General features: G+C 42.3%; 1 protein-coding gene across 1 annotated transcript; it reads left to right on the top strand.

Moving 5' to 3' along the window:
* The first annotated feature begins 569 nt into the window (after positions 1 to 569).
* MYLIP (myosin regulatory light chain interacting protein) lies at positions 570 to 15,226 on the top strand. The gene is made up of 7 exons (XM_056483726.1): positions 570 to 798; positions 1,793 to 1,983; positions 10,031 to 10,216; positions 10,954 to 11,151; positions 11,485 to 11,649; positions 13,084 to 13,504; positions 13,843 to 15,226. Exons 1-7 carry the CDS (start codon positions 712 to 714, stop codon positions 13,930 to 13,932), a joined length of 1,338 nt encoding a protein of 445 aa, XP_056339701.1. The 5' UTR covers positions 570 to 711; the 3' UTR covers positions 13,933 to 15,226.
* The last annotated feature ends 8,080 nt before the right edge of the window (positions 15,227 to 23,306 follow it).

Genomic DNA, 23,306 nt, shown 5'->3' with positions numbered 1-23,306 from the left:
CCAGAGAGGTGGTGGAGTCACTGTCCCTGTAGATACTTAAGGAAAGACTCGACGTGGCACTCAGTGCCATGGTCTGGTTGACATGGCGGTGATTCATCATAGATCAGACACGACGATCTCAAAGGTCTTTTCCAACCTCACCGATCCTGTGATTCTGAGAAGGCAATGTTTGGTTGTCACTCAGTCCACGGCGGCCCTGTCTCACGTGTGTCACAGACCGTCCTGCCCAGCAGGCTTGGCCTCCACCTGCCCTTGGCCGAGCCCGCCTTGCTTTGCTTTAGGCGGACACCAGGCGGGGGCGCAGCTCGGGCTGAGGGAGGCTGAGGGCGCCGTGCGGCCCCGGGCCCTGAGGGGGCGCGCGGGGAGCCCCGCCAGCCGCCCCGCGCGCGCCGCCACCCCGCGCGCACGGCGGGGGGCGCCAGAGAGCGAGCGCCACACACGCCCGCGCGGCCCCGGCGGCGCTGATTGGCGGCGGCGGCGGCCCGCAGCCACGAGCGGCCGCTCCTGATTGGCCCGCAGGTGCGGGCCCGGGCGGGGCGGGGCTGCGGAGGGTACATAAGGAGGGAGCGGCGCAGGCGGCGAGGGGCGCGGGACGGGCGCTGGCGGGGTCCGGGCGTGGGCGATTGGCGCGTGCGGGGCTCAGCCCGTGGCGACAGCGGCGGCCGCTCCGGGTGTTCGTGGCGGCAGCAGCGGAGCCGGCTGTCCCCAGCCATGCTGTGCTATGTGACCAGGCCGGACGCGGTGGTGATGGAGGTGGAGGTAGAGGCGAAAGCCAACGGCGAGGACTGCCTCAACCAGGTGAGGGCTTCTCCCCGCCGCCCGCCCGCCGGGCGCCAGCGCTCGGGGCGGGGGCTGTGACGGGGAGCGGTGACCACGGGGCAGCGCCGGGCGCTGGCAGCCGGCCCCGCCGCTGCCCTGGCGGCCCGCAGCCCCGTCCCCGCGGCGGGGCCCGGGCGCAGCGAGGGGCGGCGGTGGCGCGGGGCTGGGCCGTGCGGGGGCGGCCGCGGCGGCGGTGGGGGCGGGGAGCGCCGCAGTCTCCCCGCTTCCCTTATGGTTTTGCTTTCTTATTCTCGTTTTCCTTTTTATTTTTATTTTTTTTTCTTTCCTAACCCCTTCTCCATGCTGAATGCAGAGGGTGCTGCATCCCCCGCCGCGGGGCTCTCCGGCCCCTCTGCCGTGGGAAGCGCAGGCCCGGGCCTCGCGCTGAATCCCGCTGGAAGTGTCCCCGGGGAGGGGACAGGAGTGGGGCCAGAGGCGGGGGTGTAGCACCCACTGCATCCAGCCCTGTGCATCGGGGCCGAGCGGGCTGGAGCTGCCATCCAGGTGCCTTCTCGCCTTTCTGTCACCGCCGCCTCGGTGTGTCTGCGGCGGCTGCCGTGGGCATGCTGGGGAGGGACACACAAACAGTCCCGTCTGCCCGTAGCACCTAAATAAAACTTGTGGGTGACACTACTTCTTCACTTCTCCTTGCCCAGCAAGTGCTGTTGGCTGTGGATATTCTCCTCTTGTAGGAATCCGCTGACCCTCTGTTGTGCCTGTGCTGGGGGTAAAATTTGTTCGTGGAAGCCCATGTGTTTTTTGGCTAGTGGAAGCATTCCTAGTTTATGCTTAGTGCTTTTTTTCTGGGCTGTTTTGTATGCAACCTAAAATCCAAGTGATTAAGCCTTTGTATGAAGGTGCTGACAGCAGGATTTTTTGTGTGTGTTTTAAGTGAGCAGTCTGAAAGACCACTTCAGATGTTACTTGTCATTGTCATGTTGCAGCCTGATTGTAAAGAATCTTATTCTTTCAGGTTTGCAGAAGGTTGGGGATTATAGAAGTTGATTATTTTGGACTGCAATTCACTGGCAGCAAAGGGGAGAATCTATGGCTGAATTTGAGGAACAGGATCTCCCAGCAGATGGATGGTTTAGCCCCTTATCGATTGAAATTGAGAGTCAAGTTTTTTGTTGAGCCACATCTTATCTTACAGGAACAGACAAGGTAAGCAAATATGGTTGTAAGTACATTTAATTTAATGCTTTGTTTTCAACTTCTGTAACCTACAAAAGTGCACACTGTTTTTATTTCTTTCATTATACAGTAATTTTGCTTGACTTTTCTATGTAATTTTAAAGTCTTAGTGTTTTTGAAGTTTATCATTGCTTTTTTTAAGAAAAAATGTAATTAAATTGGTAACATTAAACTTTGTGTAGCTCCCTGTAAGCGGTGAGTAATTTTGTGAGCACTTACTGCTGGAACTGGAAGAAACTAAGTTACCAGTAGCAAACTTTTCATATGGTATTTGTCTGTCCGATAGTAACCTCTGTTCTGTGGTGTTACTCTAGGTCATTCTGAACCACTAGTACAGAAAGGCAGGAAACAATTCCTCCCACAGTGCAAAAAAACTTGCAGAATTCCTTTTTGTCTGGTATTATGTTACAGTAACTTTCATATAGCTACAGGCCCTTAGAGGCTACAAAAGAAACAGCTGTCTGGCTGCTTCTGTGGCAAGTCCTCTTAACTAAATTGTTAAACTGTTATTAAATCAGAAGAAATAGTCTGAGATTAGTAGGGAACACTTGCTTTTACTCCTTGAGTTTGATTACCACATGACTTGCAATAGAATTATCTTTAACGAATTCTATACACTTGTGTATTTAATGCTGACTTCCAACTACTTTTTCCTGTTAGTTTTGGATAGTACAGTTAATATGAATGGGGCCAATTGAAATCTAGTGTCCATATGACAATGCTAAAACCCATTTTCACTGCTCACCTGAACTTGTTACTCTCAGAATTATTGACTTAGTGCTTTCAGAATTAAGACCATGATTACAACATGGTAATTCTGCACAGAATATCTAAAGAATTTGGTCAGAGGCTGACAGTCTGATTTGGTGTTTATTTCATAAGAAAAATGTTTTGAGTTTATTTTTTGATCTAATGTGTAGGTGAGAAGCTTTTGGGGAGCAGTAGTTCCAGCTCATCAGTATGGTTGAAGTTTTCAGATTGCTGTGGTGGTAGGCCATGGTTGCTCTGGATAATAACTCCAGTTAGGCAAATGCATTCAAACTGAATTCCAGTTCTCATATACTCTTATTTAGGAGATAATTTCTACTGTCCATGACATATAATGGAGTATTTTTCCTTAAAGAAACTCTTATTTAAATATTCTTGGTAAGTATAAAACCAAATAACAAATGGGATTTATGTTGAACAAAAGGAGCCACACGATTTCATACCTGATGAGGCAGAAGAGATTACCCTGAGCATGTCAGATGTGTCTCCACTCACAAAGCAAATCAGGGTGAAAATCTGAGGAAACCTCAAAGTGGCATTTTTATGCTATCATTGATGAATGCTTGTTCAGCTTCACAAGGCTTTTACAGACATCTGTGTCCCTGCCTCCAACACTGTCAATGCAAGACCTGGCAGGAGGTGGAAGTTAATAGAGAGGTTGAACTGGTGAAACATGCCCCAAGGGCCTCAAAGCTGTGTAGCTAAAACGCAAGAGCTTATGCACCTACATCAAAGCAGCAAGTATTTCTCCACTGTAAAGATGATTTTAAAGGATAGAGGTGGGGCAACCTTTCTTATTAAATTAAGACTGTTATGAAACTGATATTTTTAACAAACAATTTAAAAGTTAACCTGATCTTAGGCATCAGAAGGTGTATATTAAAACCAAATTCAAGTTATAATAACTGCATTTTAGTTGTGTAAGCCCAGTAGTCCACATGTAGCAGACCTAGAATTCCAGTGCCTGTGGTAAATGTCTATTCTCCTGGATTGTTGACACTGAGTTCTAGCAGATTGACTTTTTTTTTTCTACTCAGGTCTGCTTGAGGATTTACATATGCACGTAACTGTGAATTCATACTTAGTTTGTAATCATAAGCATCAAGGGGTGGATGAAAACTTGTAAACCTGTTGCTAAACTTGAAAATCAATTGGTGTATCATAGAATTGTAAGGATTAGCTAGAATTAAAGCTGACACATTGTTTCATCTTTATCTGCAAAGTCTCAGTGAAGAAAGTGATGGGTATCCTTAGTTTGCTTTAGCAGTTGTGTCCATATTTGATGTATGGGATGTTTCTGGCAGAGCTGCTGCCTTGTGGACCTGTGTGTGAAGAATGCTGGGGAAGTTTTGCAGTCTTTTGCTTGCAGCCTCTGATCCTGTTTTTACATATAAATTAGATGCAAAGATACATGTTGAGACTGCTTTTGAAATCTGAGAAGCTGCAAGTAATTCTAAATTTTGTTGATGTGCTTCACCATGATTATAATGGCAAACGTTGTGACTCAGTTACCACGTTTTTTTCTGTATACTTAGGAAGCTTTGCCAACCCCAGTTGCAGTGCTTCATTAGAGACCCTTGCCTTGCACTTGAGTTTAAAACTTAGGTGTGTGTTTGTTTGTAGCAATTTAATGTTCAGGTTTCTACATGCTGTGAAAGCTGATCTGACAGCAGAACGTCGACCTCTGCTTCTGTTATCTTTAATCAGCCCAGAGGAAGATTGGAGCCAGTTTTAATATTCTTATAAAAGGCAGCCTTCTTGCAGAGCACAAAGACAGAGCAGGTTGTAATTGTACCTCTGACCACTGTGACAACAAACCACCTTCACTAAGTGCTTTGGGAATCTGAGAATTGCATGGAGAAGCCCTTTCTACTGCACTTTTTTTACAGGGTTAAAAGCAGTTTATTTCTATTATTTGGATCTCAACTTCTAGGTTTTTTATTTGACTACCTGGTACTGAATTGCACCACGTGATTTTGTAGTTTAGAATTGTTTTCAATGGAATAAAAGTGCTTCAGTGCAAGAATGTCATTCAGATTTAATCTGCTGCTGTCAGAGTTTCACAAACAAGTCTGAGATGTGAACAGTGTGTTGCTTTAGAGGAGTTTGAAGAGCTGTAAGTTTTCTTTAGCATGGAAAAATCACACTGGCTTGAAAACGATTGCTATCTCTCTTCTTAAAGACACATGGGATGGTCAGAGATCGAGATCATAACTCTGGCTTATGTCGTATTCATTTTCACTGTTTCCTGTATTTCTTTGATAGGTCGTGCAACAGTTAGGGGGAAAAAAGCAAACCTGCTTTCCACTTTACTGAATGACTTGTGGGTGGTTCATGTATCAAATGTTGTGAAGTGTTGAATTGTAAGGAGCTAGGGCTTAGAGAAAGGATTATAGTCGCTAATCGGAATTCTCAGGAGACTTTTTGCCGGGGTGGGGCGGGAGGAGGCTCCAGCAGCGGTGCGGGCCGGGCGGTGCCGCCGAGCCGGGTGCGGTGTCGCGGGCAGTGACCGCGAGTAGCCCCGGCCCGGCGACGCTGGGGCACGGCCCGGGGGCCAGCTCCGCTCTGGGATACCGCAACCCCTGCCGGGGCAGGGGGATCCGGGCATCGGCATCCGGGCACGCTGGGCAGCGTGCAGCACAGGAGTCTTGAGACTTGCACCCACCTTTTAACTGGAAAAGTGTTTGCCGAGCCGCCCGAGAGGCCAATGGTGCCCGGCAGCAGTCTGGGAGAATGGTGGGTTTAGGTTTTAAATTCAGCATTATTTGTCTTATGTAGCATGGCTGAAAATCAAATATTCACATGTAAGCCAGGAAAATTTAAAATAAGTCAGGATCTAGTGAGCCACACCATACCCTGAAGTGTTCAAAAGACCTATTTTTTGCCAGCCTTGAAAGTGGCAATTACTGTTTTGGAGACTGAAAATTGTGTGATGTTTGCCAGTATTTGAATTATATTTACAAAGTACACTTTTTTTCTGTGTTGTCCAGTTGTGTTGATGAACTAGTTGAAATTAAGAATGGCCTTAAATCTGTTGAGGAGTCAGATACATGTAATAGATAAGTGAGAAAACCATCTTGTTTTCCTATAGCATTGGGTAGCCAGCACAGCAGTGATGTGGTGTTTGTTACAAGGCAATGAAAGTTTGTGATAGACACTGGGGTGAGTTTAATAGATCTTTTTGTCTAGATCAGAGTTGAACTGGATTTGGTAACCTTTTACCCATCTTCTGAGAGGAAGGAAGAACAAAGATACTGAGGAGCATAAAAAAAAAAAGCAAAAAAACATTGTTTTTTTTTCATGTGTGGTACCCTTGTCTGCTTTTAAAAACAGAATTAGATTCTATAGATTTAGAAATCTTCAACAATATATTTTTAGTGAGACGAATTATGCTTCTTAATTTTTATTTCAGAGCAGTAAATGTACTCCACAGTAGGAAAGAGACTGTGGTAAGGAATCCTACCCCAAAGAGAACAGGTAGTTCCTTGGGAGGTATGCTAAGATTCTTGCCAGTAGTCTGGCAAGAGAATGAGGTCTTTTGGCTATGCTTCTAGTTTAGGGGTCATTGGTCATATGCAGGCACCCCTTTGGTAAAGGATTGGGGTTTGTCACTTCTTCCACTGACAGCTAAGTTTAGCGCTTAAAATTTTTAGCTACCTATTTGCTTTATTTCCCTTGCCTTGATTAAAAAAAAGTAGTAGTAACTACTAGTAGTAGTGCAGAGCCTTGATTCCTATTACACATAATTGTCTTCAATGAGTTACACAAGCAAATATAATCTTGCGTTGTATCTTTTTGTGGAGTTACTGCCAGTTCATTTGGATGAACACTGACTAGGTGATTTGCCCCCTCTTGGAATTCCATAGTGGTGAAGTACTGGTGTCTGTTTCTGGTAGTGGTGTTCAGTATTGTCAGCCTTCATAAATTGCTTCAGAGGGAGGCAAAAAGCAATTAATATGATTGATATCTGGGTCTGTAACTTTTCTTTGGTAGCTATACTTCTTTGTGAAATGGACCATCTGCTGAGATCTCATTGCAACCTCCCCTTTCCACAGTTTTTGTATCAAATTATTTACATCCAACTGCAATACATTAATCACACCACATTTGATCTGAGTGTTACGTATGCACATAAATCTTAAATTATATGCAAAACACAGATCCAAAAATAAGGATGTAAAATGAATATAAAATCACCAGTGTAACTAATGTTTGAAGAAAATCTTTGATCGTGTTCTAATTGTAAAACTGCCCTTTGTTCTTTTGGAAGAAATCTATCTGTGCAGTGATTGATGGAGTGTAGCTTTGGCAAACTTAATATGTTGTCCTCTAGTCAGCATTCTTATGTAGTGTTTTGAAGTAACAAACTCAGAGGAAATGTTCCATAATTGAATACATAGGTATGTCTAGATAGCATGGGGTTCATAGGGGAAGAAAAGGCTATTTTGGTCTACAGAGACTTTTTTGTACTGATGCTGTCACGTGTAAAGAACTTGGGCTACAAGTGCAGTGGGAAGTTCTGTTTGTCCTTAAAGTTGCCACTAGTTGATCAATGTCCCAACATGTCTGGCAGGTGTTAAGATGACTAGGAATCACAAACATTGATGGGCCAAGCCCAGAGTTGTTAGGATTTAAAGACTAAATGAAGCTTTGGCAAGGGTAGTAAAAAGCTGCAGCTGAGGCTGGAGCTGGGGGTAGGAACAATCAGACATACTTTTTGTATGACTTCAGTTACTTCTCAAATTTATAAGATATAATATTAATGTATTGAGTTCAACTGGAGTGTTAATGATGCAGAAACAAAAACATTAGTTTCTTACATGGTGGACCTTTGAAGAGGAATGATTTTACAATGGTTATTGATACAACTTTGAAGGAGTGCACTCTGGAACTGGATGGGCTAATCAAAACCACTTTTTCAGATGTGTTTATAACCCTTGCTGCCTTTCAATTTCTAGGTGCCTTTTCTTCACCTAACACACTTAGAGTAAAGCTAACAAAAAAATCCCAGAAACAAACAAACAAAACCAGACACACACACACAGGAAAAAAAAGCAGCAGAGAGTCTGCTAGCTGCTCTAATAGGTCCGTGTGAAGTCATTCACTGTCCTGTTATGGGTGCAGTTTAGGTTATTTGGGTGCAGATGGACTGAATTTGCATAACTACTTACTTTGCAATAACTGTCCTTTATATGTGCTGTTTGTTCTATTTATCAAAAAAATGTAAAGTAGCTGAGTATTTGTGAGATGTTTTCCCTTATGTGATATGAGCCAGTTGTGGGAAGTTACTGCACAATAGCTGATGTGATGCTACTTCACATTGTGTCTTAAACTCATTTGTCTGCCTATGCCATTACTGGCTTTGTAGTAAGGGAATGTGACAAGCCATGCATCTGCTGGATCTGTTTCTGTAATTCATCTGTATTTGCAGGAGGAATATTTTGGTTTTCAGCTCCCCTTGAGATGTCAAAAAGGTCTTCCCAGCAAGGGGAGAACTTTTGACTTTAACCTGTATAGTCAGTGTTGTAATATGAAAAAAACCCTGAAGATACAAGAATTTAGGTGTGGTAGTTGTAAATGTGTTTTAGCTGATGGGGGGGAAAAAAACATCTAATCTTTCTTTTAAATGCTGCATTTGTAATTAGTACTTAAAATGGCTGGAAATCCTGTTCTGGTATTGTCAGAGGATCAAGAGTGCATGAGAAGCTGCTTATTTTATGGAATGTTGATTGGAGTTAGGGAAAGGCCTACTATTTGAATTTATTTTGGCCCTTGTGTTTGCATAATTTATACTGAATTCTTTAGCTTTATGGGCTGAGCACCAAAAAGAGTCTGTACAACTAAATAATTTTAAAAGGCCACAGATATGCCTTTCTGGGGCCCAAGCCCAAAGAGCTGTGACTCTGCAAGATTGGAGAGAAACACGGGAGCAGAGGTTTGACTCTCAAAAAAAGAAGAGCCTAAAGAAGGAATAACCTGCTGACAATTGAGATAACTATCTGAAATTCTGGTTCTCTTGCCACCTAAACTTGTGTCCTTCACAGTGTGAGGACATTGGCTTCCACCAGACCCCCTCTAGAACTGCTGAAAGGTGTAGGTTGATGTTTGATCTTGGGAGTGATGCAATTAAGCTCTTGCATCACAACTAGCATGATGCTCTAGCATGACAAACGGTTTGCAAAGGGAAGTGTTGGAGCTGTGACTTCTTGCAGGCAGGGGACCATAGGAAAATTTTCAGGATAATTCAATACCAATTCTTTTTTCCTGATTCAAAAAGTTGTGGTTATGAGGCATCTTTTGGGCTGGTATCTTCTTAGTTGCTACATTTATCAATAGAGTTGAGAAAGAACACAACTTTTGCATGTTCTGTAACTGCTCATAATGCTGAAAAAAGTCCTATTTGCCTTGTTGTACAAGGGAATTACAGAATACTACAACATAATATATAAGATTATTCAAAATTCCCATTGGAAGGAAAGCTCATCATTTACTAGCATCTTCAACTTCAGTGATGAGAGATTAAGTACAGACCTTCAGTAAAGCTTTTTTTGAAAGTAGATTAGATTTCATTTTAGGAAAGTAAATGTCCCATTCCTGTGGAAGTCAAGACATAGGGATGTGGTGGGTGCTAGGCTTCATTTATTGAAAGATTTTTTTTCAGTGATGCATAACTCTGTGATACATAATTCTCCATCTGGCTTCCATAAATATGTTGAGTCTTAAATGGTAAGAAATTTATATTGTGTCCCCTGAAGGGAAAGAAGGATGATCTGTAGAAGTGAGGGCAACCCATAAGGGATAATAACATGCTGCTGCTAATGTTAGTGAAAATGTTGATTTGTCTGTCAAGTAACCTATTAGATAATTAAGAGCAGCTTTTTGAATTTTCAGCAAGCTGTCAAACCTGCCTTGGTCTCAAGTGCAAAGTTTGGTCTGATGAATGCTTACACAGTAGCTGTTTTTCTATTTCATTCCCCAATGCCTTTTCAGGTATTTCAAGTTATTCTATTAATCATGTTGGTGACAAAAACACCATGGCTGTAGTGGCAGGGGCATTTCCACTGTGTAGAGGAAGTATGGCTTCCCCTCTTGCATAACAGAAGTGTGTATGTTTTGAGATGCTCTTCCCAAACTTGCTTTTGTGAAATGAAAAATAACTTGTAAATCACAACAAAAATGTAAACATAGGAAGCTAATTGCTATCTTTCATTGATAATTTATTCACTAAATGTTTCTGATTGTGTTGCAGGCATATGTTTTTCTTGCATATAAAAGAAGATCTTCTTGCTGGTAATCTTCAGTGTTCTTCTGAGCATGCAATTGAACTTAGTGCATTGTTGGCACAGATGAAGTTTGGAGATTATAATCAGAACACTGCCAAGTACAATTATGAAGAACTGTGTGCAAAAGAGCTCACCACTACCATTTTGGAGAGGTAAAAAGCACAATGATCTAGTCTCCGTCTTGGAGACCAACAGCAGAAGATTTTGTTATGCATTTAATTGCTGGTGCTATAGTGTAAACCAGTAATTTAACAATTAGAGATCAAAATCTCCAACCTGAATGTTTGATGTTCTGATTTCAGTTAAATTTTTAAGCTCAGTTATGAGGTAGCTTTTTTGGGTTTTGTGTTTTTTTTGTGAAAACTCTGCTACGTGGGAAAATACAGTTATGTTTAGGTACCTGGAGCAGGGTATTTAAATTCTAAGTATGTCTTAGACCTGTACTTGTGAATGAAGGAATTTATCTGGCTTAGTACTCTGAAAACTAAACAGAATTCAGAACCATGTCCATAGCTCAATTCCTGAATATCAGAAAACTTTCAGTGTGTCATACTTTTCTGTAGTGTTTTCTTTAACTATGAACTTAATGGTAGCTCAGGGAAATATGTTGGGGCTGGTGGTGTTAGTTGGAAAGCCTTGATTGCATGTAGCTTTTTAATTTCTAAGCAAAGGCACAGTATTTTCTCCTTGATGTTCTCAGGATGTTTTGGTAATTCTCAACTATTTCCAGTTCACAATTGCTGGAAATCTATAGACAGATAAAGCAGGTCAGGAGCATTTACTAATCTGTTTAACTAGGTCATCTAAAAACCCATGTTAAAACAAGCTGCCGACAGTAACAGCAGATACTTGAGTTATTTCACCTATCCTTAATCTTTTTTTTCAACAGCATTATTACAAAGCACAAGGAGCTAGAAGGTCTAAGTCAAGCATCTGCTGAATACCAGATTCTACAGATTGTTACAACTCTGGAGAACTATGGGGTAGAGTGGCACTCAGTGAGAGATAGTGAAGGACAAAAACTCCTTATTGGTGTTGGACCTGAAGGCATATCCATCTGTAAAGATGACTTCAGTCCAATCAACAGGTATGTGTTTCCTGGAACCATTTGCATGATCAATTTTTCAGAAATATGCAGCATGCCTCTAGTTTTCATACAAATGCACAAAATTGCTCTGAGAATTACTAAAAGTGACTATTAGGATGTAGGGTCTGAGGACTCTACCTGCTTGTAATCAAGATAAACAAGTGACCTTAATCTTGATTTTTATATATTTTTGGGGCAGCATCTTCAATCAGCATTGCTGACTACCATCAGATACCATTGTAATTTCTGATAAAAATGCACTGTAATAGTTTTGGAAAATGCTCTAATCTTTAACAGCTAAATAACCTTTCATTTTTTAACATTAATTTATAGGATTGCTTATCCTGTTGTTCAAATGGCAACTCAGTCTGGGAAGAATGTATATCTGACTGTTACCAAGGAGTCTGGTAATAGTGTGGTTCTCTTGTTTAAGATGATCAGTACAAGGGCAGCAAGTGGACTCTACAGAGCAATCACAGAGACACATGCATTTTACAGGTCAGTATTGCCCCTAGAGTCATGTGCTGCTGCTTGTCTCCAGTGTTTGAACTAAAGTGCTCCAGCAGCCAGCAGTCTGCACTTGGCAAATACTCTGCAAAATTTCGTCATCGTTGCAGCCTCTCTTTTCCTCTTAAGTTCAGAAGCTGAACAAGTTTTTGCTGCTTTGTATTTTGTAGGGTGGGAGTAAGAAGAAAAGTTAAAAAATTTTCCTGCTATGAATAACAGCATTTCAGAGTATAAACGTTTTATGTTCCTTGATACTTAATAAGCAATACATACATCTTTTTGTTCCTATGTAAGAGAATGAGTGCAGTGGGAAAGATCCTGTCATTCTGAATGTGTAGATCCTTTATTTGGCTGCTTCAGTTGTTACATTATCTGTATACCACCTCACATCCTATCTATTTAAACCCTCTTAGAGTTCCTCTGTCCGTGCTTACATGCTCAGGATTTTGCTTCATGCCAGCAGCTATCCATTGTCTCTGTCTTGTTGCTCTTTGAGGTAGGGGTGCTATGCTCATTTGTTGGTGGGCAACTTTTCAACCCCCTTTCATTCCTACTGTAGTGTCCAACACTGATCAGTAAGACTAGTTGTCAAACACACTTAGCCGTGTTTTAAAATTGACTACCAAATACCAGTTTCAATTACTTCTTGATCTTTGTCTCTGCTTGTGATTTCTGTTATCCTTCACAGCTTCTGATTTTAATTTAAGCAGAATTTTAGTTTGGCAATAACATTTGGCCATAAGCTTAGATCTTGAGTCTTAGGCCCTGTGAGGCTGTAGTCCTTCTGTGTTTGTGTTTTCCTTCCTGTGTTGCCTAGAGAAGTGATAGGCCTTAATAAGCTTCTGAAGATTCAACTGGATCACTGAAATATGTGACAAGCATGATTAGGGTAGCTGAAATGCACAGTGGCAAATACGAATGCCTCAATTTTCTACACTCCATTCACACTAGTTCCTTCAGAATGACATAATGACAGAATGACTAGCATATAAAATACTGGGTAGAAATTGGGTTCAAAACATTACTTGACTCTGTGATAAAAATTGACAGCCAAAGACTCTTAATTGGAATTCTTTAGGTCAGTGTTTAAAAATGCCATGCAAAAAGGTGTTGCCAAGCTGAACTGTGGATTAAGCAACTGCTTGCCGTTTGTAAGCATAAATCTTTAAGTCCCTTCCATAGGCTGATTCCATTGTACCAGGCACTTCACATTTAGAAGATATAAAGTAATTGTCACTTTCCATTTTACACTTTTCAAAGAAGAGTTTTCATGCAAAGATCATTCAAGAGCTTAAAGATTACCTCAGACAGTTTCATTTGCTTCAATTTCAGTGCTGTTACTTCAGCATTGGGAACAAAATACTGTAGGATCATTGTATTGGTATATTAACTAACCAGGTTTGCATTTGTCCTTTTGCTTTATAGGTGTGACACTGTCACCAGTGCTGTTATGATGCAGTATAGTCGAGACTTAAAGGGCCACCTAGCATCTCTATTTCTGAATGAAAACATTAATCTTGGTAAAAAATACGTCTTTGATATTAAAAGAACATCAAAAGAAGTTTATGATCATGCGAGGCGAGCTCTTTATAATGCTGGCATTGTGGATCTTGTTTCAAGAAGTGATCAAACCCCACCAAGTTCGCCCCTTAAATCTTCAGAAAGCAGCATGAACTGTGACAACTGTGAGGGTCTCAGCTGCCAGCAAACAAAAGCCCTGCAAGAGAAGTTGCGGAAGCTGAAGGAATCCATGCTTTGTATGGTGTGTTGTGAAGAGGAGATAAATTCAACCTTTTGTCCCTGTGGCCACACAGTTTGCTGCAAGTCCTGTGCTTCCCAGTTACAGGTAAATGCAATGCCATTAAGTTATGAGTTACCAGTTTGTGTGGAAGGTTTTTTTTTTTATATTTGATTGTCATGGATTAATATGTTTGTGTTGATATTCTAGTAAAACTCCTAAAATTTTGTTTGTGGCAAAGTAATTTCAGAGAGCATTCTGTCTGAATGATGTCCTAATGTAATTTGTGGTGAGGCTAAGAATGAGCTGCATGCTTCTTACCATACCCTGTCCTAAATATGGGATGATGGAAAAACTGCTGTTATTGTGTATGTGAAATCTGCAGGAAGTGCAGAGACTCTCAAAATCACAAAGCAAACTAATTTCCTGATGTTTTTCCTTTCCAGTCGTGTCCTGTTTGCAGATCTCGTGTAGAGCATGTCCAGCATGTGTACTTGCCAACCCACACCAGTCTCCTCAATCTGACTGTGATATGATCTACGACCACACTTTAAATGCATCATGTACTCTTCAAACTGCACTAATAAGAAATGCAACCATTGATTGTGAAGAAGGCAATCACTCTGGCACCTATCCATGATCAAAAGCAAAAAATACTGCATTTTTTATCATAAATATTCTTTGTTCAGCATGTCCAAAATGGTTTGGGACATCTTCTGAGAATAGAAGTGTAATTGATTCATGTTACTTAAAGAATGATCCATAAGTTTGTAGCATGGCAGTGTTGCCACAAGCTGGGTAACCCTGGAGAAATGTGGTGCACACATGCAGACACACCCAGCGAAAGCAATGCAGCCTTTTCTTTTACATGCTCTAAATTCTTTTTAGTACAGTTGCACTGTTTATTTTAATAGTAAGACTTGCTTTTACACATACCAGTTTAGTAAGGCTCATAGCTTCTGCTTTTAGTAAACTGCTTTTAAGAGGAGAGATCTCTTTTTAAAAAATTAGTTCTTAAACTGAAGTTACAAGGCTTCACTATGCAGGTGTGCTTAACTCAGAATTCTATTAAATAGAAAACAATTCTGAGAGAATAGCTTTGGAAAGGGAGGACAGGATATTGTTCATCTTCAAGTGTTGAGGGTGGGTCAGGAAAGTCTTGTGGTTGCCAGTGTCCTGTGGAAGCACTGCTATGGGACTTGGTTCACAGCTCTCAGTGGGCAGGGTACTCCCAGCTTTCCCACAGTCCACTTTTGGCTAGTGGTCTTGGGAGCTGCAGGCAACTGCCCTTTAAGTTGGCTTTATTTTTGGAGACTGATTTTAAACTATTAAACATGCACCATTAATCTTTAAGGGTTCTGTATAATTTTAAATGCTTTATTCAGTTAGCATCTTTAGCAGGAATGACCTACCCAATAAAATGTTTTTGATTTCCACCCCACTACTTGGGCATTTTTGGCTCTGGTTTCCTAGTGTCTTCTCCAGGGTACAGAGGGAACTGGAGACCATGTTTGGGTGCAATACTGGCTTAATCAAAGCTAGAAAAGTACACTGTCACTTTACTGAAATTTTCTGACTATACTTTTCATATTGCCTTAATGTAGCAGTAATGTGTGTTTATGCATCTGTTTCTTTGCACAGACATTTTGTCAAAATATTAAAACTCTACTTTTTTATGACACATTAGCATATAAACCTTACTCTAAGAGGGTATTTATTTTTTCACTTTGTAAAGAAAATTTTGTTTCCTCATGAAGCAAGAGCTTTGTCCTATATTGTAGGCAGCTTCTGTCTTTTTTATATCCAGATTAATAAAGGACTTTAAAAATCTGTGTTATTGCCAAGACTGATTTTGTTCTGAAATTCATCTCAGGTGTTACTGTACTGAAAACACAATGCAGTATTTTCATGTTTACAGTCTTGAATATTTTGTCATGTTTGAGGTAATGAGGTTTTCTTGAGTGCATGCAAAGGAGGGAAGAAAACTGACATTTGTTACAGATAGTGAACTTTAAAACAGCTGACATATTCAAACTGTAACATAGCCTTTACTTCGTGAAGAATGTTTTCTACAATAAATTGCCCCAAATCTGGGGCAATATACCTGGAGATATATTCCAGGAGAGTGAGAGAAATTAAAGAATGCAGCTTGAGAGTAGAGAGTTGGAGTTTCAGTAGTCCTGTCTAGCAAGTTCCTGATTACAGATGTGTTGGTGTCTTTTTTGATTGGAGCTATTCAGACTTGTTAACTTAAAAATTCTCTTTTCACATTGTTGAAGAGATGGTGCTTCAGCACTTGCAGCGCTGTGCTCTGCCACAGTATGGAAGGAGTGGGTGTACAAGTATGTTCAGAGAAGATTGTATCCAGCCACTGTACCAGCATACAGTAGTGCTCGAGCAAACCTTCTTTGCCTCCCAAAATTATAACCAAAGTACATTAGTAGCACCTAATCCATTATCTTATGGCAGCTGGCTGAAATGGATTGTAAATTAATATAAATAGATGTTAAAACAGGAATCTGATTTAAAGCATGCAACATGGTCAAGCTGTTAAAATAGGCAGGCATGAACTCTAGGTCCTTGTAATTAAATTGACTGTGTGATTAGACCTTGCTAATAAAAATAATTCCAGTAGTTAGAACTCTAATCAAGATAGGGTGTCAGACCAGTTCTATGGCAGTAGTGGAATTTGGCCAAATCCTATAACTTCTGTAAGCATACCCTGTTGAGTGTTGGAAAACTGTGCAGGGCACCAACCCAAGCTGAGTCCAGGCAGGAGCCTGGCCTGGTGCAGGCTGTGCCTGAAGCTGCTGGCAAAGCAGAACATGCAGCAACAACAGAAGTCTGATGGACTTGGGAACTTAGGAGGGGTCTCCAGTCAGTGGGGTTTGTGCTTTTTTAATGAAATTATGTTGCCTGTTCTGAGAATTGAGCAGCAGCTCACCTCTTCACAGTGTTGTAAATCACTGCAAGAGCCTCACTTGGTTTATATGTAAGAAAAAAATTGATGTAAAACAATGCAAGAAAAGCTTTGATTTGTTCACAAACTTCTTCCTTCAGAAGCATTGCTTGAAATGTAGTTGATTGTGCTCTGCTAGGAAAGTTTTGCTTAACCATCCAACACTGCTGTGACTTGTGTTGCTCAATGTTTGTAGGTCGAGAGCTCTTTATTACAAGGAGTAACTGTGTGTTGTCCACATGAGCTGCTAAGTGCTGTGAAGAGTGTAAAAGAAACAATAGGAAATCTTGAACTCCACATGACATTTAGTCACACTGCAGAAAAAGTCAGGTCTTGTTTACTGCAGTGCTGTTCTTTTCTCCTAAGATGCTTTGAATGTTGCAACAGATTGACAGAGGGGGGAAAAAAATCCGAAGTCCCAAACCAGAAAACAACAGCACAGGTTGTGGGAGTAACTGGAGTGTGTGTCCTTTACACTTCTTCCTCAAGAACATGGATCACAAAGCTTCATTTGGCATCTCTCATACATTAGTCAGCTTCTGTACCAATATCTGCTACCCAAAGCTGGTACAACTTGGCAAGAAAACTCATGGAACATTCTGTTTTTATTTATTTTCAGAATTGCAGTGCAGCTGCTGTAATCCCATTGGGTGTGTGCAATGTCATTTTGAAGAGCTAGTCTCAAATCTCCACTACAACTACCTAAATAGGAAAAACTCACCTTTGGAGACAACATGACTTGCTGGGTCAATTTGAGCCAGAGCCTTGCTTGTGACGTGCACCTCCTGAGGGCAGAGCAGCATTTAAGAGCAGCCCTGTGGGGAGAGGGTTACATGTAGGACACCTGGAGAAGATAAAGTACTAAAGTAGTTACAGTTCAGAGTTATTAATTAATAAGACAGGGCTGTGAAGTTCCAGACTTCTACCAGTATCTCCCTGGCTTTCATCCTCCCCTGGCTGCATCAAGGTCTCTGTTTAGGGACAGCTCAGTTGGCAAGGGGCTCCAAAGGCATCATGTTGAGATGTTCCAAGTACAGCTGTTATAAAGACACAGCTCCGTTCTCCAGCTCATAGTTGTTCATTTCAAGCTACATACAAAATGTTCAAATGCTAAAGAACTGCAGAATGAAGGCTTCTGTATTTTTAAATTATTTTGATTTCTTTCCCAAGTGCTGTAAAAGCATGTACACAGCAGCATTCATATATGTCGAGATTTATTTCCTTGCTAAATCAGCAGTGTTGCCTTCCTAGGAGAATGCCCTTGGGGGAAAATTCTCATCTGTCAGCCTACGCTGTTTCATTTCACAGCAGCACGCTGGCATGTTGATCAAAGACAGGGAAAATAACAGCTCAGATTTCCTGTGTAGGCTTTTGAACAACAAACTCCATGGAGTGTTAAAATTATGAATTGACAAATTTTAGCTTCAGTAATGCCTGGTCAAACATCCTTCTGGAATCACCACTACCACCATTTTCAGTGAAAGATGCTGAAAGTGCCAGGCAAATGCTTCAATCGCTTTGTGCCCTCAGATTCAGCCAGCTGGAGCCTGTTTAAAACAGAATGTATGAACTGACAAATGGGTTTAAAAAGTAAAATTGTGGAGGGGAAAACCCCACAGCCTGGGGTATGCTGCTAGAAGAAAGATGGAGTTTCCAAGGCAGGGCCTGAGCACAGTTTTGCTGGAGGAAGCTTGGGTGGGGGCTCCTGCTTGGGGTCTGTGGCTTCCCCTGGGACAGGTGGCAGGAGCACCACTGACCCTTAGCAAGAAGGGATGGGTGGGATGCAGGTAGGAGAGGCAGGAGAGGGCCAGGCAGGAGATGAGGCATGCTGGGGCAGGCAAGCTACTGCCAGGCCAGTAATTGCCCAGGTAAACTCCCAATTGCCAGGGTAAACTCCCACTGGAGCACTCTCCAGACAGGCCACCCTGTCTGCAATGAGCTCTGAGCATCACACAACTGAAAGGTAACCCACCAGCTTGAGCCCCATGGTTCAACATGACCTTCAGCAGTACTGGGTGGTAAAAGCTACCATGGTTTCTGGGTCTTCTAGCTTCCTGCAATGGGTGGTGTGAGCTAGGAAGAGGCACCAGGAGGAATGTTGAGAAGGGATTCTCAGAGTCCTGACTAACAGACACACTGGTTGGAAAATGCCAATTGTGACAACTCTGAAAACTTTCTCCATGTGAGAGTGGGACACACGGGATCCAAAAGATTGAATGGGGCTGGTTCTCCGGATGCTCAGGGATGGAGAGAAGGGTTCAGCATGACCTCTGGTTCATATCAGGATAGGGGACTTTTGGGGGCTGGTCAGCAGCAAACTTTCAAAGCATTCATGCACATGCCAAGTTCCTGAAATAAAAAGGTCAAGCAAACAGACCATACCAGCTTTCCCAGAGATTAACAACAGGTCACTTGCTGATTTCTCATCAACTAAAAGGCAGAATTCATTTCAGCTGCTTGGAGGCTAGGCTGGGTGGAGAATCAATCTGATCCTGAAAGCTGATGCCTTTCTCTGGCCTTCACTGTGACCCTCTCCTGAGTGACCTGACTTGGCATGTTTGCTATTTGCTAACTCTTCCTTATTCTTGAAGACTCTTCTGTTCTCTCACCAGTGATTATTGGAATCCAAGCTCTGAAGCCAACTCTTCCTCATATAGCAGCTGTTCACATAAACCCTGCTCCAGGAAACAATCTGACTTGTTTTGGCCAATCCTGTCCAGTGAGAATGACACACACACCACCCCCACCTCTTTCTGTGCCTTGTCAGGAGTGCAAAGGGCACCATCTCTGGCAGCAAGAAAAAAGGAAATCAGTATAAATTAATCTTTCTTCTCACCATTGGGGTGTCTAAATAAGACTGTTTGTCTGTAGCTGCCCTGTCAGGATCTCTTAGTGGTTCCAATGGGAATAACAAGGTGTGCATGTGTGTGAAGGGGTTTGCCAGCTCTGTTTTATCCAGTAGTTTGTGTCTGGCTTCTCTGCTTCTTCTAATCAAGCCAATGCAGGTAACAAGAGCCAGTAACATGCAACTTTTTACATAAACAGGCTTGCCATAGCCAGATCTTCCTTTCTCCTGCCAGAAAGCTGTTTGTCTGAGGAATCCATGCATCTGGCACCAAATTCCAATCATAGCACTACAACTGTGGGAATTACAGAGACATTGGCACCTCATCTGAAGAGACAGTATTTGTTTTCCTTGTTTAGAACTATAAATAGTCAATAGAGTACTTTCATTCAAGAAGTATTGATGATTGAAATAAACCAGGCACAGAGACACAGCCAAAAATTGGACTTGAGCTACAAAGCCAATCCAAATCTTGCTTCAGAAGCTGAAGTTCCAAAAGGGCAATGCAAAAAGCAAACTGGCCCTGAAGGTACACTGACACACCAGGTATCCGTGTGTGACCTTAAAACTGCTTGCCTAGGCCACTGTTTGAACTGGAATTTTTTTTTAAATGCCTTCAGCTCTTCTGTGGTTTGAGCAGCTGACTTCCTCCTCCCCTTCTCCAACACCCACGAAGTGAAGCAATACTGGAGTGGCCTGAGAGCACCCTGCCTGAGCAACTCACTGACAACACCGTGTACACTCTTGAAGGGCAGGGTCTTTATATTTAGCACATTGGAAGTGGTGCTTTACAACCTTATCAGGAGAGCTCTCCAGCCCTGGGGGAGACAAGCATTTGAACCTCCCTTGGTGATGAAGAAGTAAATGACTACTGTTGTTCTATTCCCTGGGTGCAAAATACCTCTGCTACAACAGGAGGAAAAAGGTTTTCTTTTAAGGAGTGAGAGAGAGGGAGAGAAAAAAGATTAGTTTTTGTTTCTAAGAATAATTATCAGCCTCTTCTTGGAGAAGACTGGTAGGAAAGAAAGGTGTGGAAAAACTTCTGAAAGGAAAAAAGAGACAGAGATGTGCTGCCACAGTCAATGCTGCTACCATGATGCTGGGTAGGTCCCCAGCTGTGCATGCTCTGGTATTTCCCCCTCAAATCCTTTTCCTACTTGAAGAGTTTCCCTCAAAATTAACTGCATGCTCTGCAAGGCAAGGTCACAGAATCACAGAATCATGTAATTGCTGTGTTGCAAGGGACCTTAAAAACCACCTTGTTCCAACCCCATCTGCCATGAGCAGGATACCTTCCACTTGACCAGATTACTCAGAGTCAGAGCCCCATCCAACCTGGCCTTGAACACTTCCAGGGATGGGGCATCCACAGCTTCTCTGGGCATGCTGTCCCTGTGCCTCACCACCCCCACAGTAAGGAATTTCTTCAAAATATCTAATCCAAACCTGCCCTCTTTCCATTTAAAGCCATTTCCCCTTGTCTTATTGCATTCCTTTCTTAAAAGTCCCTCTCCAACCCTCTTGATGGCTCCCTTTAGGCACTGTAAGGTGCTCCAAGGTGTCCCTGGAGCCTTCTCATCTCCTGGCTGAATAACCCCAGCTCTCTCAGCCTGTCTGTGTGGGAGAGGTGCTCCAGCCCTCTCAGCATCTTTGTGCCCCTTTCATGGTCCTTCTTTCATGGTCATGGATTGCAAATAATAGTTCCTCTCTGGTAGGGAGCTCTACAGTGATGGAAAGAGGCAGAGTAACATCAGAAACCAAGCACAGTCTAGTGACTGTAAATCAGCAGCACAGCTCATGCTGAAAATCATGTCCTTGAGTGGGAGGGGAACATGTGACTGGAAAGAGAAACTACCAAGGATAAGGAACAAGTGACAAGAAGAAAGAGGGAAACTCCCCCAAAACCAAATACCTTGCAGTGGTGTCTAATAATAAATTGCACCATATCATGTTTCTTTCCTCACTCTTGGCTATGCAAATGTTAAATTAACAACCCCAAGCTGCTAAACCCTTCTTTATGTAATACAGTTACATAGAAACATTGTTTTGGTGTAGATAGCCTTACAGCTAATCCACATGCAAGGTGATATTTCAGTCTCTTAGGACTATTTCCTGATTCCCCCACACGGTTGCAAACTCCCTTTTCTATGTCCAATGCATCCCTATCAAAATACATTTATCTGAAGGTTAATTTTCATGGAGCTGGGTATCTTAGTGAAAGGATACTTTCATGAAAAATATCTTAAAATATAAATTTCTGGCTTCAGCATGGTATTCTGCTCTCCACAGCCACCAACTGCTTTACTTAATCTCCTTGTTCTCCCTCCCTCCACAAAACACTTCCCTGCTTATCACTCCTGGCTCAGTCTCATGTTTCTGAGTGTCCTTTTCTGCACTCTGTGTTTCTTGGATCCAAATTCCAGAAGCATGCCAGCTTCCTCAACTCTGTATCACCTTCTGCCTGCATGCTGCTATTTTCTTTGCTAAATAGCAGTATTTCCCCCACTCTTGATTCAAGCCAAATCCCCAAATCCCTACAGTCACCTATTGCATGTTGGTTCTTCCTACAGATTGCCTGAATCCTCTGATCTTTTGCCTTTTTTACAAAGGACATGGATGCATTTTTTAAAACATGAGATGGCACAGTGTGGGTACTTGGATCTCTGATAAACTGAATATCAAAGAAGAGAGCTGGCCTTCCAGATGTGCAGTCCAAAACTGGTGTTGCTACTAATACCTTTCTGAAGAAAAAGCCAAATAAGCATCTAAAGTATAGTCAGTTACTCTGGGATTTTCCTAGTGATGTTCATGAATCTACCAAGGCTTTGAGAGGAAACATGTCCCTAGCTAACTCATCCAAGATGAGAAAGACTTTACAGCAATGTTTCCTGAACAGCCTCCAATAAATCAGAGTTGCTCATTGTTTATTCCTCCTAAACCTTTGTTTCTCTCTGCTGTCAGTGACTTAGCCTGCAGCAGATTCCGGTCTAGACTGGAATTTTCAGTTCTTATCCATCTGCCTAACATTTTTTTGTGACATCTGTATTTCCTCTTAGCAATCTTCTTATAAGGTGTGAGAGTTTGGCCCAAAGAAAGGCCCAAGGCCAGTGTTTGAGCTCTCTAGAATTTGTTCAGGGCTTTTATCTGTAAGAGACATTTTAGCAAAAAAAGATACATCTCCAGCTTGGGAGCTCAAAGTTTAGACTGTCACCTAGATCAGGATTTCAGCTGTGCAGAGACAGGGGCATGTCTCTTGTTTTTGCTAAATAGTGAGACATGTTTTTCCCCCTGACATTCATTCTTTCCCTCTGGTTTTTAATTTGAAGAATTAGGCAATGACTACCTTGGAATTTCCATCCTCTGTGCCCTCCTGCAGAAGATAGGCCTTTCTGTTAAAAGAGAATGCTCGTGGTGGGCGAGTTAACTGTGCTTCTTCCCTTGTGATCATTTCTCTGACAAGTAAACATTTTCTCCAGAGCTGCTTAGGGCTAAGGGAGGTGAGTCATATGTCTCATTTTACTATAGGAGTCCTTACACAGATATTAATTAGTATGAAATATCACTTATTCTCTGAGCTTCATTTCCCTTGTCCCAGCAAACCACACATTCCTGTCAATGCTGCTATGACCAACAGGATTCCCAGCTCCTCCAAACTGATGCAAACCCAAGTGGATTGTGTATCTGAGGCTCTATTTCATGGTGACAGTGACACGAGAGGATCTTCATCTCAGACATTAAAGACTGATCCAGTTATGTCTCTGGACATGGCCCCTGCTGGCATTTTCCTTGGCACAAACACGGTGTAAGGTCAAACTGCCACAGGGAGTAGCTGACAGGGATGGAATATGGCAGCCCCTGCTGTTCCACCTGGACTGTCAGGCTTCTTCAGCTGTGCAATGGGGTTAGAAATAAATGGGTTTATGGAAACTAAGCCTCTCTGGTAACTCATGGGCTCCCTCTTTGTTAATGTGGCTGCTGGTTGGGTAAAGCTTCAGGATCATCATACCCTGGAGCAAAAGTCCTCCCTTCCCTCCTGGCAGGCTTGTGGTGGGAAAGGAGCACTGGGAAACTGCAGGGAAAGGACATGAAGCCCTTTAGCCAGAGAA

Source organism: Oenanthe melanoleuca, chromosome 2, assembly GCF_029582105.1.
Source record: "Oenanthe melanoleuca isolate GR-GAL-2019-014 chromosome 2, OMel1.0, whole genome shotgun sequence".
Lineage (NCBI taxonomy): Eukaryota > Metazoa > Chordata > Aves > Passeriformes > Muscicapidae > Oenanthe > Oenanthe melanoleuca.
The sequence above is the reverse complement of the archived record's forward strand: the minus strand, read 5'-3'. Positions and strand labels throughout refer to the sequence as shown.

What these genes read in the sequence shown, in the direction of transcription:
- MYLIP (XM_056483726.1), top strand. Translation starts at nt 712, where the DNA reads ATGCTGTGCTATGTGACCAGGCCGGACGCGGTGGTGATGGAGGTGGAG. An exon ending in GCGAGGACTGCCTCAACCAG is followed by an intron (nt 799 to 1,792) that starts GTGAGGGCTTCT and finishes TTATTCTTTCAG; the next exon opens with GTTTGCAGAAGGTTGGGGAT. An exon ending in GACTTCAGTCCAATCAACAG is followed by an intron (nt 11,152 to 11,484) that starts GTATGTGTTTCC and finishes ATTAATTTATAG; the next exon opens with GATTGCTTATCCTGTTGTTC.